This window comes from Cryptomeria japonica, chromosome 8 (assembly GCF_030272615.1).
Source record: "Cryptomeria japonica chromosome 8, Sugi_1.0, whole genome shotgun sequence".
Lineage (NCBI taxonomy): Eukaryota > Viridiplantae > Streptophyta > Pinopsida > Cupressales > Cupressaceae > Cryptomeria > Cryptomeria japonica.
The window spans coordinates 333,226,963-333,246,323 of record NC_081412.1 but is presented as its reverse complement, the minus strand read 5'-3'; the positions used below and the strand labels follow the sequence as shown (position 1 = coordinate 333,246,323).

At 39.0% G+C, this 19,361-nt stretch overlaps 1 protein-coding gene across 4 annotated transcripts in view; it reads right to left on the bottom strand.

Moving 5' to 3' along the window:
- Positions 1-19,361, bottom strand: part of LOC131061526 (valine--tRNA ligase, chloroplastic/mitochondrial 2) — a 304,617-nt gene that overhangs the window by 117,538 nt on the left and 167,718 nt on the right. For all 4 annotated transcript variants that reach the window (XR_009110548.2, XM_057995258.2, XM_057995259.2 and 1 more), the window contains exon 16: positions 7,787-7,898. Coding sequence is in view for 3 of the 4 variants with exons in the window: in XM_057995258.2 (XP_057851241.1) it covers positions 7,787-7,898 (112 nt within the window). In the remaining variant the exon portion in view is untranslated. The remainder of the gene's footprint in view (positions 1-7,786; positions 7,899-19,361) is intronic.

Below are 19,361 nucleotides of genomic sequence, written 5' to 3'. Positions count from 1 at the left end.
GAAAACAATAGTCACAAACATTGAGTTAGAAAAGTAGTTAGCCAATGAAGATGACATGGTGAGTGGAAGGAAGAATCAATGCAAGGGGAAGTAAGTTTGGTACATGTTTCTTCCTCTACTCTTTCAACATGTCTTTCAATGTGGAGATGAGGCCCACCACATAGACAAGTGACTTGATCAGTTGGGTGCTCCTATTGATACATCGGAGATCCCTCAAGAAAGTCTCATGCATTGTGAAGCCATTCTTCAACCTATAGTTGAGCTTCCAAAATGAAGTCAAAGAGCCAATTAGAGGTTGAGGCTGTTGAGCAACTCCAAGCACTAGCAAAACTTTCTTCCCCTACAGATAGACAATCCGAGCCAGATAGCTCTTCCATACAACAACCAACTTTGATTTTAGTACAATTGCGATAACTACACCTTGCTGTTCTAATCGATACTTTGAAGCAGTTTATTCGAAGTGGGACCTGTAACACAAGCTATGCTAGAAGTGGTCAAAATTGTTCAAAGCAAGGAAATGTCACATTCCCCATTAGTCCTACTAATTAGAATTTGTCTGCACATTTCTAAATCATGCCTACTCAAAAAAGAGTATACCAAACTACAAGGCTACCAGTTAGAGCTCCTCCTTAGGAAGTTCAGCTAGAAAATTTCTGACTATATTGTTTTTGGTATCAATAAAGTTTTCTCTAAATTGAAATGTGCAACCAAACAAAAGCCTCAAAAGAGGAGAAACAAGTGTCTTTGTGTAATGTCCCCACTTTGAAATAAATTTTAATAATAAATGGTAATAATTAAATTAAATTAAAATATAAAATAATATAATTAAATATGATTAATTAAAAATTAATTAAGTTAATGAAAAGTCAAAAGACATGAAAGGAAAAGTTGTGACTCCCTCAACAATGAGATATAAAAGGGAGAAGAGAACCTCATTTGGGAGGGGGAATAATTTGGGAAATGAGAAGTGCAGATCTGATATAAATAATAAGTGCATATCTGATTATGAGAGGTTGTGTCCCTTTCAAAGGGCAGAAATAATGAAGAGTTACACTCTTTCAAAGGGTGCTAATGGTGAAAGGGTGTGTCTCTTGCCAAAAGGTATACATGATGAAGAGGTGTGACCTCTCCCTCACATTGAGAGATATAAAGGAAAGGAATCAAAGCATCCAATAACATCACCATGGATTGATAAGATCAGATTTGTTATTAAGTTACAAGTAGTAACATCTTTGTTCTTGGTGGTATGCATGGGGATGAGCTGAGTATGTATGCTTAATATATGAAACCTGCTAATGTTCTTATGCAGAATTAATAGTAATATTAATATGGACTGCAATATGTATGGCAGTCATACTTAATTTCATATATATCCATAATACATAAGAAATTAGTATACTTATAGACTTATAGTCTAAATCATGTTATTACTGTCAGTATTTAAGAAGATGGGAATGAGATGTTCCAAAGGGGGGCAGTCTAAATCCAAGCAATAGGTTAAGACCCAAGATATGGTGGGGATCAGTGACCCATAAGCCTTGAGGGTATAGACCCAAGATAGGTAAGGGCTTGGATCTGTAAACTTTGAGGGAACCTATTGTATTTGGTCTCTAAGCACTTTGGTAACATACATAGACCTTTCTCCCTTAAAACTGAAGTAGTAGCAGGGTTTGATATCTATATTAAAAACTATGAATAATGAAATTAATCATCTAATGAGGAAAATAAATAAGAAATTTGTTAATAACCAATTGAAGAATATCAATCAATTTTAGTATATTGAAATAGATCAAGTAGGGGACATTACACTTTGATAAGAAATACCCTTCTGTTTTATATCAAATCGCTATCACTTTTCTGTGAAGAGAAAAGGATATTGTCTTTCTTGAAAGAAGAAGAAAGAATGCTGTCCCATCCTATTTTATTTTTAAAGTTGTAGTTAGATAGGGGGAGCCTTCCCTTAATTAGGAGAGTTTTACTCACACGTTGTGGTTGAAACCACAAATTTGTATATCTCCCCAAGTGTACAAAATTTTCTACCAACACTTTCGACCTTCACTCTCAATGGAGAGTGTGTTTTTCTCCCAGTTATGATTCGCTTTCGCCATGATAAACCAACCCCTCCGGAGGAGAGCGTCATAAGCTTTTTTCTCCAATGGGATGACGACGAAGTTCAGGAAGAAATGTTGGGTGCCGACTACAACCTTTTGTGCCATGAGTATTCCCAAGGGCTTCATATCGTGTTGATCCACCTTGACAAGGTGGAATGTAGGTGGCTAGAGAGTTGGTTTGCCCAAACCCCTCCATGTCTCCTCTGGCAATACATTCACTCCAGAGCTGCTGTCGACAATGTTGTTCGTTAGCTTTCGTCCCATTATCTCCATTTCTACTACGGCTGGCTTCTGGCCAATACTCAGGGTGAGTAGCATGGGGTCTGTGGTAGACGTGCCAGGTGGTTTTGCTACTGACATGGGGTCCATGCCGGACATGCTAGGTGATTTTGTTGCCGGTTGGCTACATTCCTTGCCGATGATATTATTATCGACTATTTGCCAGGGCCATCTTCATTGTGGCATCGTCTGCAGAAGGTCAAATACCGGTACCGGTACGATGTCTTGCAACATCTGTTTGATTATAATTATTTCCGACTCTGACAAAAGTGGGGTACTGGCGGCGTTATGATAAGCTCTTCGTTCTTCCTCCATCACCTGTTCCACATCAGCCTTTGCTTCACAGAGTCTTTCCTTCTCCGTACAAGGATCGGGGTATACTACCTTTTTGCTCTGCAATCTTGTAATTGTCAGTACCTCCTCGTCTAGCTCCTTGATGTCCAACATATATACCCCTTTCTGCTTTGGGCAGTTAGTGTCCTCATGGTTCCCAGGACCGCACCATTTGCACAGCAAACTTTCGTTATTGTTCCCGCTCTGACACTCTCGAGCGAAGTGGCCCCGCTCATTAAATTTGTGGCATTGGATTATGGGTCGCCCTTTCGCATCGTATTGGATCTTACTTCTCAACGTGTTGTTATTGGACCAATTGTTCCCTCGCCGATTATTGCGGTATCCTCCTAGTGAAGCATTGGAATTTGTTGGTGGTTTAGGTGGTGTGTTTGGCATGGTAGCTTGCTCCCCTTGGGCGAAGAGATCTTGTGTGCTCCTTGTTTTTAGATTGTATGGGCATTCCTTACTTGAATGTCCCAACACTTGACAGATGTCGCAAAAAGACTTCCTTGAGCATGTTCCCTTAGTATGACCACCTACTTTGTATACTTTATAGTCGGTGCACCAAAGTTCTTTACCCTCTTTGCCAATTTCCTTGTCGGCCTTCAACTCCATCATCTGCATCATGTCCCTACAGAGGGCCTGTACGGTTTTGGACTCTCCATCGCTACTTTCATTTGTGCTATCATCATCACTCACCCTCCTCTTTCCTTTTGATGTTTTGTTTTCGCTTTCAAAGTCCATTGCTCTGTTATAAGCCTCATCATACGATGGCGGAGGGACCACCTTCATCTTCCTTTTGGGGGATGGTACGAGTCCTTCCACGAACCATCGTTTCTTCAACCCATCAGCTAGTTGGTTTTCCATCATGTTCAATAATTCCTTCAGTTGACTATTGTAAGCCCGAACACTTTCACTTTTGCCTTGCTTGGTATTGTAAATTTCAGCCACAATCTCGTTATCATCCCTTAGGAGTTTGAATTCCTCCTCGAAGGCCTTCTCCAGATTATTCCATCTTATTTCGTGTTGGGCGTAGAGGTCAGTATACCAATCAATTGCCATCCCGACAGAACTGCCTTCAACTAGTAATCCTGGTCGTATTGGCCATTTACCTCCAAAATGGTTATACATTTTTTGTAGTGCCATACGGGATCCTCCGACCCATCCCCCGTGAATCTTGGAAGCTTTTGTTTCTGCAAGATGTTCTGATTGTGCACCATTCTTCTCGCCTAGAAGGTAGTGTGTGCCTAGACGGTATTGTGTGCGTTCAACCAAATTGGACCATTCTGCTCTACGTATTCTGGTGTTGCACACTCGGCCAGACGCAAGCTCTCTACGCGTCCACCTTTTGCGTCTTCCGCACCTTGGTCACCCTCGTTTCTATATTCTCTCCTTCCTGGAGTCTTCGGCTCCGACCCTCCTATTTTTGATGGCTCCACCAAAGATAGATTCCCAATTCTATATAGGTTGGTCTCAAAAATTTCAGCAACCTCACCCTCAAGGTCTTGTACTACCTCTTCGTCACGTTCCAAGTGTTCCGACGGGCTATTCTGAGACTCGGTTCCGTACTCTTCACTCGACGCCAAGTGTGTGGCCTAGTCGACGAGATCCTCCTCCGCTACGTCTAGAAGTGGTAGGTCCCTCACAACCTCTACCAACTGGTTCCATGTCCACAATTTCTGCCTCTCCCGACTACGGCTCTGACTCACACTCCGACTCTTACTCCGCCTTTCTGGATTTGCCGAGCCTTCAGTAATCTCCCTTAGTCACCATCTTCGTTCACTTTGTTCTCTAATACATAAGGATCTCCATACCGATCCTTCCCCTACCTCTCGGGTGGTACTAGTACGCCATCGGTCCTTATTTGGCTGTAGGGGCAGTAATTGCCAGGGGTACGATGCCTACTTGTACCCCTCTCTTCCTCTTCCCTACAGTTCCGTTCTTCATACCTCTACAATATCTGCTACCGATGATGTTCATGATTGGTTTCCTCCCTTCGGTCTTGTAGTTCAATTAGGTTTCGTTGCAACAGCCTAGGAAGACTCCCGAGAAGATCAAAAACGGTCGGGTTGGCTATGTGTTCGCCACATACCATGGCTTCAGGGACCGCTCTCTCTCGAGCTTCCCTCTGCACGTAATGGGTGACCGAAACCTCCCACAGATTCGCCAAATCCTCCATCAATTGATCCTCCCACACTTCCACATGCGTGACCTCTTCGTGTGTATCACTTTCAGTAACTATTAACTCTTGCTCGAATGGTCCGCTCATTAGTGTTTACCGCCTGCCGCCATATTGATCTCTGGAATTCAAATCGGCAACGACACCAAAATGTTTGCTCCCTATGGTGTAAGTTTGAATTACAAAGCAACAGAGTGGAAAAACACAGATAACATTTATGAGTAATTCACAGAACATACAAACTTCACAAAGGCCAGAATGATATTTCTTTTATTTCATCAGTAAAAATGGATGTACAATCAATACTAGTGTTAGGGTTCCTTACAACAATATATATGCTACTTGGTGGTTCGTGGAGATACCAATCGCCGCAACTGCCAACTACCCTACAGGAACCCCACATGGCCAATTCATTACATGTATACATTTTACAATTTTGAATCAAAGGCCAAGGTTCAAACCATCAAGGGCTTTGATTTGCCTTCCAGAAGCCTAGCAGCTTTAGCCCATGCTTAGTTACTTCTTATAACTTTCAAGTTGCCTTCTCAAACACTTTCCCAACTACCTACAACTGTTTGATATGAATTTGGTAGATTGGGTAGCTGAGAAATAACTGGCCTGTGTCCCCTTTTGCTCTAAATACATTAAAGGGATCCACACATGGTTATTTTTCAATAAAACAATTGAGTTTTTACAAACTAATTTTCTGGAATTTCTCGTTGTGCATTTCTAATTGTTCTGTTGATGCCTTTCAGAAACTCACAATAGCATCACTTTAGTCCCAACTTTATGGTATGCAATTCAATGCTTTGCGATCACCATTTTGATCTTGCATGTTGCATCTTCATCCTCTAACCTTGGCACTCTGAAATCTGAGCTTTGTTTTCCCTCGGCTCTTTCTAGCAACGTTGATCTACAAAAACGAGTTCAACTTGAAACAATCACCTTGAAAATTTAAACAATTGTAGCAATGTCGAGCTTTGTTTCGATGTATAAGAGGGGAAAATGAAAGATATTTACCTTTTAAAACAATTTGAAACTACTTTACTTCATTTCACTTTTGACTTAAGATCGCACCACTTTAAAGGGAAAATTTAGGCAATTTAGAACAAAAGTACCAAAAAAGTTCCTTTAAAACTTCACTTGATGTTTTCTTTTTACACTTTACCTAATTAAAGGGAAAATTTCAGCGATTTTAGGCAAATGTGCAAAATGTCGCTTCATGTTTTAAATTTCTCTGGAAAAAAGAAACCCCTTTATTCACTTAACTCAACGTTTCATCCTTTAGGGGAAAAGTTAAGTGCCAAAAGGGCGATTATGAGGTTATATTTTTATGCCCCTTTCAAATACATCAACTCCCTCCCTCTATTATTTTTCACTTAACTTGGGCTCTGACAAGGGGAAATTTCGGCACTTTTAAGTGAAAACTGCGAAATGCTTTAAGATGTCCCTCCCTAAATGTTTCGACCTCACTTAGTTTTAACTTTGGCTTTTGCTCGGCAAATGAGGGGCGATATGAAGAAGTTTTATTTCCCTCCTCAAATTTTTCGACTTTACTTTGTGTTAACTTTAATGTTGCATCCACTCATCGGCGTTTTTTCGGTGATTAGAGAGGCTCAACTTTGTATATTTGGACCACATAAACCTAGTATATCCTATTTTTCCTTGCTTTCACCTCGGGCTTGGTATTTTCAGGGGGATTTGTCAGAGATTCCAGAGTCTATATGAAAGATGTTTGACGAGGGGCGATAACAAAAACATCGAAATTTCACCTATCTTTCATGTTTTGGAGCTATAAGCTATTCCGGGTTTCTATCAGCTATTAGAAGCATGGTGGGAAAAGGCAACTTCAATCAAAATTTTGCTCTTTCGATTGATTCGATTTTAAGTGCTTGCCTTGGTGCTTTCTATGGGATTTTTTCAACACTTGCAAACGTTTTGAAAGATTGAAGTTAGGGCTTCATTAGGCTTTTAGGGGCAATATAAACGAAAACGCAAATAATTAAATGCCCAATATTTCTCCTTTTCTTTCCAACCTTGGCCACATCGGGAAGATTTTCAGCGAATGCGGAGGGTTATGAAGGGCGTGACTTCAATGTTTTGTTATCTCGGGGTTATTATCGACTTTATTTTCGGTGATTGCAGGAGCGATGGAAAGGTGCTTGGAGTTTACAAATGCACAGACTCTATTTGCATCTGAATCATCTTAACCCTGCCTATTTTACATATGCTTCAGCATTTTTACGTCATCTAAAATGCCATGAAAATGCTCGACTCAAATCCACAAAGCCGTCTCCCTCCTTCACACGGGAAGACTGCAGAAAAAAGGCGGTCCCCATTGGGGAGTGCCTTGAGGAGCACAACAGAGACAATATAGTTTTCCTAATTAGAACCTGTAATGTTTTGTTAATACTTGTGCATCCAACTTATATTGTTAATTCCTTGTCAGATTTGGGTAGTTGCTAATAAAATAGTTAAGCAGTTACCAACGGTTGTAGTCTAACTGACAACTGTTGGACCCTCCAATAGTTAGGGAAGGGTCAGATTGGTGAACAGTCCTTGATCTACATTCATATAATTAACAATTACCCTCAATAAAGATTTTACTATGTTATTCGTTTATAATCAATCCAGTATATACTATCCGTTTAATTGTATATTGTTGTAATTGGTAGTGTAACTAGAAACAGTAAACAATCTCCATTACATTATGTTCAAATAAGTACATGACCACATATTCAAGATTCTGATATTTCAAGCAAAAGATTATTGTGATTGATTGTCCATTTAATAACAAATGAGAGATCACTCATAGATTGTTTTTATCGTACTTGCATTAAATTATAAATAAACATGTTTCCAATCAATGCTCTTAAGTGTTTACCTGAGAATCACGTACAAGACCATGAAGATACACATATGAAAATGGCGGTCTACCAGTGAATTCAATACCCATCATTACCATTCTTGCCACCCAGAAAAATAAGATATCATGCCTGCTCAAATCATTGATTAGAAAATCAAAAATCTGATCACTTATACTTCAATACTAAACAACTGAACGCTTCATTCAAAAATTCTGACTTGGCAATTATAAACTACATGGTCAATAGAAAGTTTCAAAAACCTAATTTACCCCCATTAAGTTTACTAAATATGAAATCAATCTTAAAGATCAATCAAAATCCTTCCAAATGGGAAAGTGTTGAGCAAACTCTATATCATTTTAATCCAGGAATATTAGTTTTGACCATAAATTAGCAGAATATATCTAAAACCACGTTTTTTAATTAGAAAGGGCAGATATAATCAGCTAAGTATTTTCAATAGAATTGAAGAAAATGAACAAGATCAAAAGAAAAGCCGACTCTAATTGCAAACAGTAAATTAAATCAAATTAAAATACAATGGAATGCTAAATTGCAACATGGAAATTCAGATTGGAGCAATAACTTTAATACTTAAATATGTTGATAATAAAACAAAATAAACACTCTGAAATTATAATAAATAAACACACACAAAGAAAGCAAACCTAAAACTGATCACCAATCCTCTCAATCAGGACTTGTCCTGATCATACTGATGTGCAGGAAAAAAAACTTATTTCTTTTACTGCAACAGTCCTAATAAATCCAGCAAATTATATGAAGATCAGCAACAATTAAAGATTGCTGCTATGGAATTTTTGAAACAAAACACTTCTTGAATTACAACAAAAGGATTCTGATTATGATCTCTAGAGTAATTACTTTCATCCTCAAATTATAGCATTACATAGATACTAGCAGGGGCATTGTGTTGTAACAGCAACTCAAGACAAAATGCCACCTAATTAACTTATCAAAACAAAGGCAATTTCTTTCTTTCACCTAAAAAACACCCAGTCTAACAACCCTTGTGATATTGTGAAACAATCTAACCTCTTGCACTTCATTTTGGAACACAACATATTTTGGTGCACTGCTTTTATAAACAATGTAATTATACACTTGCATGGCATACTTGTTCCATTGCACAGCTTGGAATCTACCTTACCCTGAAGATTTGTCTTCTGCAGCAAGGTTGTTGGCTTACACAACATAACCAAAGATTTGGGCAACAAAACATAGGCAATATTGTATTATTGTGGTGCAAACAAGATAAAATATGAACTCATTGGAAAATTATCTATCACAAATAGACGAACCAACACATGCCTTGGGTTACTACTTAAACCCCATATTTTCTTCTTCAATACATTAAGGAGATGACACTTGACATGAGCCTTAAAACACAATTCTAGATATTTCCAAATCCATAAAGCTTTAAAGGGGAGGCTATTTTCTTCATTGTTATGCATTAAAAGAGGGGGCATCCAACAGCAAGACGAAAACTAATCGAATCCTTCAATCACACACTTCCATGATGAATGCAATATTAGCTTACTACAATATATTATAACTTAATAATTTTAATATTGTATTACTTGTTGATTGTGGGGGAAAGATCATAATTCTCAAATACAAAATCTTCAAAGGCTACCCACCTGTGTTTTGTGCCAGCCCTATAGGGCTACTGGTTGCGAGCATAGTTGGAGCCTCTATGAGAGCATACACAACAAGAAAAGGAAAAAGTTGATCCAAGAGTACATCAATGGCCTTGTCTTCATCTAAAACAGCATTAGCCTTCATACCAAAAAGGTGGAGGTGAAGGAGTCTCATGATGATTGCATTGACGAACATAAATCCATATTTGAATTGGATTGCCAAAGATATGAATGTCATGTTAACCAACAAAGATCTCTCTTGGGAAGACAAACCACAATTGTGGAAGTAAAAGCACTAGGATATGACATAATGATGATTCATTCATTCATTCTAGAGGAAGATTATTAGGATATACCTTCTAGTTCAAAGCTGTATACAACTAGGATGGGGAAGGAGGTGTAACCTACAGTTGTACAATATTTTAATATTTGAATTTTGAACCTTGCAGGGATATGATGTATGTAAATACTGATTCATGACAAATTGATAATCAAAAATAGAATTATGCATTCTCTAAATTCATTATTTGTGTTTCCAATGCATTATTTAAGTTTACTTTGTATATATAAATAACATATTTATTTGTCAAGCATTTGCCAAATTTTTCACTAAGTCCAAGTCTGAGTGGAGTTCTTCCCCTAGAGTGTTGGTTAAGTGGTGGTGGTGGTGTTGTGACCACCAAGGCTCAAACCCCATTTGGTTTTTGTGATTGCAAGGCTTGTGTCTTTGCTGATCCAATGTGCTTGCAGGTTTAAGCCTTAGCATTATTATATGGGGATAGGTCCCCCATTTGTGACCTCACCAGTTCATAGCTCCGAGTCAAAAGCATTTCACGTGGAGCTGGAAGGCATGTCGTGCCGGCATCACTGGTCACATTAAAAAGTTTACCAGGCACTTATTTATTTAAAAAAAACGTCCAAGTCTAAATCAACTTTGTTGACCTGTCAAGATTATCCAAGCCTTATTTTTTTAACTGTGGAACTTACAAACAGTTCACAACTGCCCTTGGTGTCAACCAACAAGATCGTAAATAATGTCATAATCAATTTTAATGTATATCACTCTTCTTGTATACTAAGCGAGCATATTCTGAAAAAACGAAACCACACTCCCCCCTTTGGAAATATGTGGAAACGATACAACAACTTCCAGGTGGAGGACGTTTCACTTGGATTTGTTCTCATTCCAAAGCATGATACAACAGCTCATCCAATCAAGTGAAAGCACATTTGTGCTTTATCCCTCATCAAGGCATCAAAGTTTGTCTAAGCATGCCAAAACATAAAGGCCTTCTTGCAAAGGAACAAATATTGGCATATATTGAAGAGCAAGCAAAAACAAGCAAAGAAGCAGCAAAATTAGCTGCAAGTGCTCACTCATCCTTTGCTAAAGACTAGTAAGCCTCTACATCACCTTCCAATCTTGAACCTATATAGGGCCATCCATTCTTGTCTGTACCTCAAGAACAACTTGTGACACATAAGAGAGAAAAGGGACCCTTGGAAACAACATTTCACAATGAGAGTAGAGAGATTGCCGAGCAAGACATAGCTAGATGTAACTATGCTAATGCATTGGCATTTAATGTTGTTTGCTCACCTTATTGGCAAAAAATGGTGAGATCAATTAATGAGGATCCAACGGGGTTCAATGACTCGTGTTAGGAGAAGGTGTGTACTTCCTTATTGGATAGAGAGGTGAAACATGTAGAGAACTCGATGAAGCCCATCAAGGATTCATGGGTCAAGACAAGGGTGCCCATCATATCTGATGCATGGAAAGATGCAATGAATCACCCATTCATTAATATGTATTGCAGTGTTCCATAAAGGGGCAATGTTTTTGAGAGCAGTGGATTGTGAAGGGTAGGTGAAGGACGGTCCATTATTGCTAACATTCTCTGCCAAGCCATTGAGGAAGTTAGCTCTGAAAATTTTGTTCAAGTTGTAACAGAGAAATCCAAAAACTGTAGGGCTACTAGATTATTGGTTGAGGAACGTTATTCACACATATTTTGGACACCTTGTGTTGTCCACTCAATCAACCTAATGCTGCCAAAAATTGGCAACAAAGTTAAATGGATTAAACAGGTAGATGCAAATGCCACCGAGATCCAAATGTTTATCACCAACCACCATACGTCACAAGGAGTATTTAGAAAATTCTCGAGATTTGAGATTTTGAAGGTAAGTTAAAAAATAAATGATTTAATTTAGTGAACTTTTTAAGCTAATTTTAATTTTAATTTCTTATTATTTTTATTTTGAAATAGGTTGTTGAGACCCGTTTTGCCTCCAACTCTCGTTGAAAGATGCCTACTGAATATTGGCTTAATCTGATGGGTTTTGTTCAACTGAAATTCTTGTTGGACACAATATGCCACTGAGAGGGTGGGTGAATTAGTGGTATCCAAACTTTACCTTTCTAATCCCAAGTGAGAATACCAGTTAGCAAAACTAACACTAAGCAATCTTACCGGTAAACTAAAACAAAGCAACACAATACAATCACACAAAAGGGGCACACCACATAACACTAGTATGTACTATGTACGAAGAAAACCCAAGATGGCAAAAACCTCGGTGAGCAATGCTGCTGGAGTCTACTGCTCCAATCCAACCTCACAATAAATCTGATTTACAATGTTTAGGGCACCAACCCAATGAGCACCAACCCCTAACTGATTTATGGGCTACAACCCCTGCTAGTTTATGGGCACCAACCCAAAGGAGCTACAACACCTACACCGAGATACAACTCAGTGATCTTAATGATGACATCAATTACAAAAGTAGTTATCCTGTTACAAGTAAATCTTGTAACCATTTCATACACTTCACTCTGCCGGTGAGATACCCTCTCTGCTACACCGGTTCACTTTTATCTGCTGTTGCCTTGCCAGTGAACTCTACCGGTTACCTTGCTCTACTTTTGCCTTGTCGGATCTCTCCTTCACTACTCTACACTTCATCACTCTCTGATGTCTTCCTGCCAATACTAGCACCTACCGGTTACCTTCTCTGATGCACTCTTGCTGCTAATCGGTTGCTTTAACCTTACCGGTTAAACCCTATGTTAAACCCTTTCACCGGTTTAACCTTCACTCACTCAGTCGCTATATTCTTCTGCTATTTTTACTCTGACTGATCTAACTTTTCTCATGCAGCACTCAATCTTAGTAGCAGCTATATCCTCTCCCATCCAATAGCACTTAACAATATCTTTGGCCTGCATATTTATAGCCCAGTCTTCCCGCCAAAAGCCACATTCAAACTTGGCACCTTAGGGTTTTCTCCACTGATCACAAGGCACATCAAATCCAATCAAATCTAATCAGATCACAACTAAGAGATGTCTGCCTGCACAAATCCGCCATTTTCGTGCCTTCCCGAACACGCTTTCCTTTTTTAGCAACCTACAATAAATCTGGCGGCTCACCTCTTGGTCAATCACTATTAATGGCTCGACGGATTGCTTCAACAACTTCGATCTACATCCAGACATTCTGCATCAATCAGTGCACATCATGGATATGGTCAGATTCGTCCTACTTCGAGCCGCAACCCCTCTGCAATCATCCCTTGAGCTTCGCAGTCAACATTAATGCCGGACCAACTGCCAACTACCTCATCGTCACTCTACACCGACCTGTGCAAGTTCGCCACTTCACCTACACGTGGCATCACTGTCAGTATCCACCTCGGTTGAGTCATCTGCGTCGGTTCAGACAAGATCACCGACCATCATGCACTACCGGTGCACATCTACCGGTTCACCAAACCCAGCATTATAATAACCCTGCCGGTATATCATACTTTACCAGCTGACCTTCATGCCATCACCTTTTCTATCCTGCCGGTGTATACCTTTGTTCATTTTGCAAAAGCATCATGCACATCTTCCCCTGATCGACAGCATATCCTTCTTCATCTAGCCGGTTCTCCTCTCAACTTGTTTGTCAAGATGACAAAAACACCATCTACACTCCTCATTCTTCCTTCACTGTCCCAGTAGCACACCTTGTTTTCACTTGCTTATCTAGTGTGCATTTTTGATCTCATGCTCTGGAGGCTTTCTCATCTTCCACTTGTTCATCCGGTCTCTGCATTCAATCACCTGCCTATCTCAAGGAATCATTTTGCCAGTACAAGTGTGACTTCACCGAGGGGAGGATACATCTTCAACTTGACATATGTGTCGATATCTTTCCATATGTCAGCTTGCTCACAGAAGCATCATACTCTGTCAACATATCACATAACCTATGATAGCTTCTTCATCCGGTGGGAGTTCTGCTAGTTAACATGATACTAGCAATCCAATGGCCTGCACAAATTACCTCATGTTAACTAGCAATCCAATGGCCTGCACAAATTACCTCTGGTGTTGATGTGATTCAAATAACATTCCGCCTCTTCATCACAATTAGCCTCCCAGTATGCTTTATCTTTCATGTCGGTTGTATGCATCACTATGTCAACAACCTTTTACTCACCGGTCTCTTAACTGCACCACTAGCATACCGGTACATACCAGTTCATGCTTCTGCATACTGATGGTCACCAATGACAACACATCAATTCTTCTCCTATACCGGTTATCCTGCTATACCGATTGACATCAATGATAGCAGTACCAACAATCTATCATACCAGTTGACATCAATGATAGCAGGACCAACAATCTATCATACCGGTTGCATTCTTCTATACCGGTTGACATCAATGACAACACAATGCCAACAATTCTTGGACCAGTGAGAACGAGTTTCAAATTTTTTGTGAATTTTTTTGAGGTTTTGTAATTTTTAGGGTTTTGCTTGAGATTTTGCAATGAAGAATGAATAAAAAATGCAATGCAATAAAGAACAATTAACTGAAATGGAATCTTCAAAACTCTGATTTTATTAAAAGAAGCTTACAAATCAAATGAAATCACTACTAATTGCATCCAGAGCCAAATCTGGCCTACCAGCTGTCCAATGCTTGACCAGATGAGCTTCTTTTATGACTGAAATTGAAAGAATGTTGACAGGAGAGCCTCCACTATGCTCTAACGGCTCCAATAGGTTTTATTATGCTTGTAAAGAATTACCAAAACAAATCAGAGGAAGAAATTGCGCTTCAAATGTGATTTCCTGACTGGTGCCAGGCACAAACCCTTGAATATATGGCACTTTCCCCAAAGAAATGTTCGTACTGCTCACACATGTGACTAATTGGCTGAAGAGAACAGTGGACTGTCGTTAATATTCATCAACAATGAAATCTGAGCCAGATAACTGGTTCAAAACCCTTGTAATTGATTTTTATGGTCCCCGGGCATGAAGTGATGGTAATCTGCAATTTACACTGCTCTACTTGTTGGAAATTGCTTACAAACTGCCCAGAACTGTTGGAACAGACCTCTGAAAGCTGAGAAAGGTGGATTTTGTTGGTTAAAGCCCTTAATGGCCAGAAGCTGATCATATAATGCTGCTGTAGTATTGCTGGAAGTGTGGGATTTCGTCCACACATTCAAAGATTGGAGGGTTTTCATCCTCCTATCACTGCCATAGCTGGAACGCACTGTTGCAGACCGTGCAAAGCAGAGAAAATTATAAGAAATGACTCCAAGATGAACAAAAAAGAGACGCCTCCTTCCCTTTCTGCATCTAAACCCTACATCGAACCTCAAAATGGCATATGTTAAAGATTCCAAGGAATCTTTTTCCCTCCAATATGGAGTCCAACCTTGAGGGTGAGCTCACCATGATAAAAGCCACCACTTTTTAAAATAAACTTGACCTAGGGAGTCGATCCATAGGGTAAATATTATGTTTTAACATTATAAAGTTACTCTTTACTGAAGTTGCTATTTATAGAATAAAGTAACTTATAAGCTCTTATTATAAGCTTTCTTAATTTTCTTTTCACCAATTACCAAAATTTGACTACGTATAGCTCCTCTTGGTTAGCCAATCATCTCCCAACCTCAACATTTGCTTGTGGAGATGGCTAACAGGCAAATCTACCTTCCTGAATGGTGACTAGAGGAGAGGGGACATTACACTCATGTTGAGGCGACTTGTGAAGGTTCGTGAGGCACTATCTAGCATGGTAATCAACCCTAATTGCAGGATATAGAGGCAATCTAGCACTACAAGGGCAGCAAACATTAGGAGAATGATACTAGATGACACTTGGTGCGATCGTGTTGTGTACCACCTAAGTTTCACTAAGCTTATATTGAGCATGATCCGTTATACTGACATGGATAGGCCTTGTTTGGGTGAGATATATGATGAGAAAATGAAAGTCATCATAAAAAAAAAAGAGCAAGATCCCGAAGAAACGTTCTTCAAAGAACTACAACAAATCATAGTGGAGAGATGGAACAAAATGACCACTCCATTGCATCTCCTGGCCTTTGCATTGAGTCCCAAGTATTATAGTCAATAGCTCCTTACTGGCACAAGAGTTGCCCCATATACATATCCCAAAGTTGTTCAAGGGTACAAGGCAACACTTTGCACACTCTTTTAATGTGGCATATGGCCTACAATGAGGACTGAATTCATGAGTTTTACAAGCACAAATGATTGTGGTCTTGAAGCTCTTTGGTACAAGTATAGGGTTGATGCTCATAGTTGGTGGTACTTTGATGGAGAATCATAGCAGCACCTACAACCTCTTGCCATCAAAATTTTATTGCAAGTTCGTTCTTAGTTATATTAAAAAAATCTTCTATCTTGCTTTTAAGCTGAATATTTTAGTTATATTTTAATTCTATTTATAGCTCTCTAATTTCAAAATCTTGATAGGTTGCTCATTCATCTTCATTTAAGAGGAATAGGAGCACACACTCCATCCACTCAATAAAGCACGTAAGACTCACTCTAGAAAAGCAAAGGACTTGGTGTTTGTGCATTCAAACTTGCGACTCCTCACGCACAAAAAATTCCTACAAACAAGGCGAGACAAAGCAATGGGATATTGATCTAGAGCATGTTGAGTTAAATGATTCAGCTTTTTGCCTTGCTGCACTTGGAGTTGATGATGTGTAATGTCCCCGTTTTTGGATTCTCTACCAAGTTGTCACTAACATTTTGGGTTTGTGTCAGCAAGATCCAAGGGGTGTTTTGGTATTTCCAATGAGCTCGGATGGTTTAGAGGAGTTAAATGACACTTTTAGATGTTATCTTCGACTACCGGTTTGGGCTCCAAGATTCTTGGAGAGAGCATCTATTTTTAGTAAGTCACCAAGTCAAGCTCATTTATCATTTTTCATCATCGGAATCATTTCTACGCTGTCACATTTTGATTCCAATGCTTTTCGGCAATTTTTGCAACTTGGGTGTACTATTGGCTATAATTTAATTAAATTTACTAAGGTTCCTATTTTAATTAAAATAGTTTAATTAGCACTTTAGTATTATAGCTCGTTGGAACCGAGGCGAAAAGTTTTAAATCTTGGGCACACAAAACAGGGACAATGTGCCTCAAATTATCTTTATATTAATGAAAAGGTCATTTTTAGAGTAACAGGGGAGTCTAAATTAATGAAGTGACTTTATTATAATGTCGACTTTAATTTATAACATAAAGTTGCATTTTGGAAGGAAAATGAAATAAAAGAAATAATATAAAGTATTCCTCTCAAAATGGGGAAAAGACCCTTATAAAAGTAGGAAAAAGGAAATTGTGAACGCATTCCAAAGTTTATTTGTTTTCACTGCTTTTGTACAGCTATCTCTTGGATAATTTTTTGAGGATGGAAACTTTCAAAAATTCGTGGATTCGACAAAAACCCAAGTTCACTTGAGAAGGAAATCCACTGCAGAGTTTTTCATTGAGCTTATTTGTAGGTATTGGAATCAATTTGTATTCCACTCAGCTAGGGTTTGAAGCTATTTGCAGGTTGAAGAAAAATACATTCAAATTTGGGCACTACACAGCCACGTATTAGCATCAAAACGGCAAACAAACATTACAATGGAAGGGCACCAATTATGCAAGGTGTTATGGTGTGAATCAACTCGCTCGGTGGTCTGAAAGTCATACGAGGAATCTAAAATCAATTACAGTCAAATGTTGAAGGTCTGATGCCCTATTTTGAGAGTTGAAAAAGTAATCACCAACAGTCCGTCTTAAAGTTGACCCATTGCATTGAAGGATCAATTAGCATTGGAGATTGGTATCATTCCTTGTGGAGCAGAGTTGTTTCAGACCTATACATTTTCCAATTAGACTGTTGTTCAACAAGTTGGGTTATTGTTTGGCACACACTTCTTATATTTTTGGCACTTAGGTCTTAGCGCCATACTTCCAGCCCAGTCTACCATAGTTTGAGGAAGTCCACGACTAGTCTAAGGCTATCATCATCTTCAGTTTGTACTCAAAAAGCTTCAGAATTGTGTAGGAGTGGTCTGCAGCCATTAAATTCAGAGGTTGTAATGTCCCCTTCTCAGCAGTAAGCAAGTCAGTGGCCATTAGCCTATCTCAGAGACCCATAGGCTAACTGGAAGTGCAAAATTAGGGTTTCCTATTTTCTTGGACTCCTTGCAGTTTTCAAGGATGTTCTAGTTGGAGTTTGGCAGAATGAATCAAGATTTCCTTATGGGTTTTTTGTAAGCTTAACAGAGGTGTGACATGCAATCAGTTCAGGGGAGTTTGCAGAACTTACTATTTTTAGTAAGTTGATGTCAGTTGTCATGATTACTAGGTTTTTCTAGGTTTCTTGAGCTGAGCCATAGGGTTCAAAGAACAGTCTTTTTGGTCAAGTTTCCTGAACTTACTATTTTTAGTAAGTAATGTATCTGATAGTTCTATTTTTGGCAGATTCAGTTGTTGAAATCAGTTGACTTAGTCTCAGCTCTTTTTGGCAGTAATCAGTATTTGGAAGGGAAATAGTATTTTTTTTAATAAAATACTTTAATTATCTTTGGCCTAGGCGTAATTGGTGTTCTGACTTATGGGATTGGAGATGGTATTTTAATCAAAAAATATAACTTAAACTGAATGGGGCGATTTTGTGCCTAGGTTATATTATTCCTCTAAAGTCATTTTTGAGCGCCCACTTTAGACTTTATGTTATAAACTATTATTTATCCAAAGTGGCAATTTTATGGTGAAATTTGCATTGGGCGAACTTTGCCTAGGAGGTGAAATGAAATGAATTGTATTTGGGCGCCATATTAAGGGATTTGAATTTGAATTTGGCTTGGACAAAGTTATAAATTGGATCCTTGGGCTCTCATTTTGGGGATGCATGAAATTTGTATAACGAAGTGTTGTCGGAATCATCCCAGACTTGTGCTTCGAAGTTGCGAGCTTCCTAGCCTGGGTCAGTTTCGTGCTTGAGATACAGCACCTAGCTGTGGAGAGACTATTTCTCATTCGAAGGAATAGATAGATCATATTGAGAATGGATTGCATCAGTTGGTTTTCTGATTTCTGTGTGAGTTTGTGTGTTTCTTGGTTGCTGGATGGCATCATGGCTGAAGCATATTTTCACTCCTAAGTCTCTGTGCGGGCTCCTGCTGATTTTGGGTATTGGCTAAGATTATTTATATACACTAGGCGATGGAATTTGTAAGTTTTCAGCACCTAGTTTTGAGTCTTCAATTTTTAAATGCAAATCGTACCTTTTCAGCCTAGACGTACTTTTTAGGGGGTGCATTGGGATGTGTGCTGTTTGTCAAGGGTCATGATGTTGTTGTAATCCAGTGTGTACTTGGTCGCTTAATTCATACTGTCAGTTTGGGTGTGTTGAGCGGAGATTTGAGTGAGTTTTGAGTTAGTTAGAATCATTTTGGTGTGGATTGGTGTTGCTGGTTATGCATTTCCAGCCTCCTGTCTTTATATCAGATTTTTCGAAAGTTGGATTTTGAGTGAGCTCTTGAGAGTGTGAATTGTTTGGGTTGTTAGAGGATGTTTGGAGTTCTTGTTG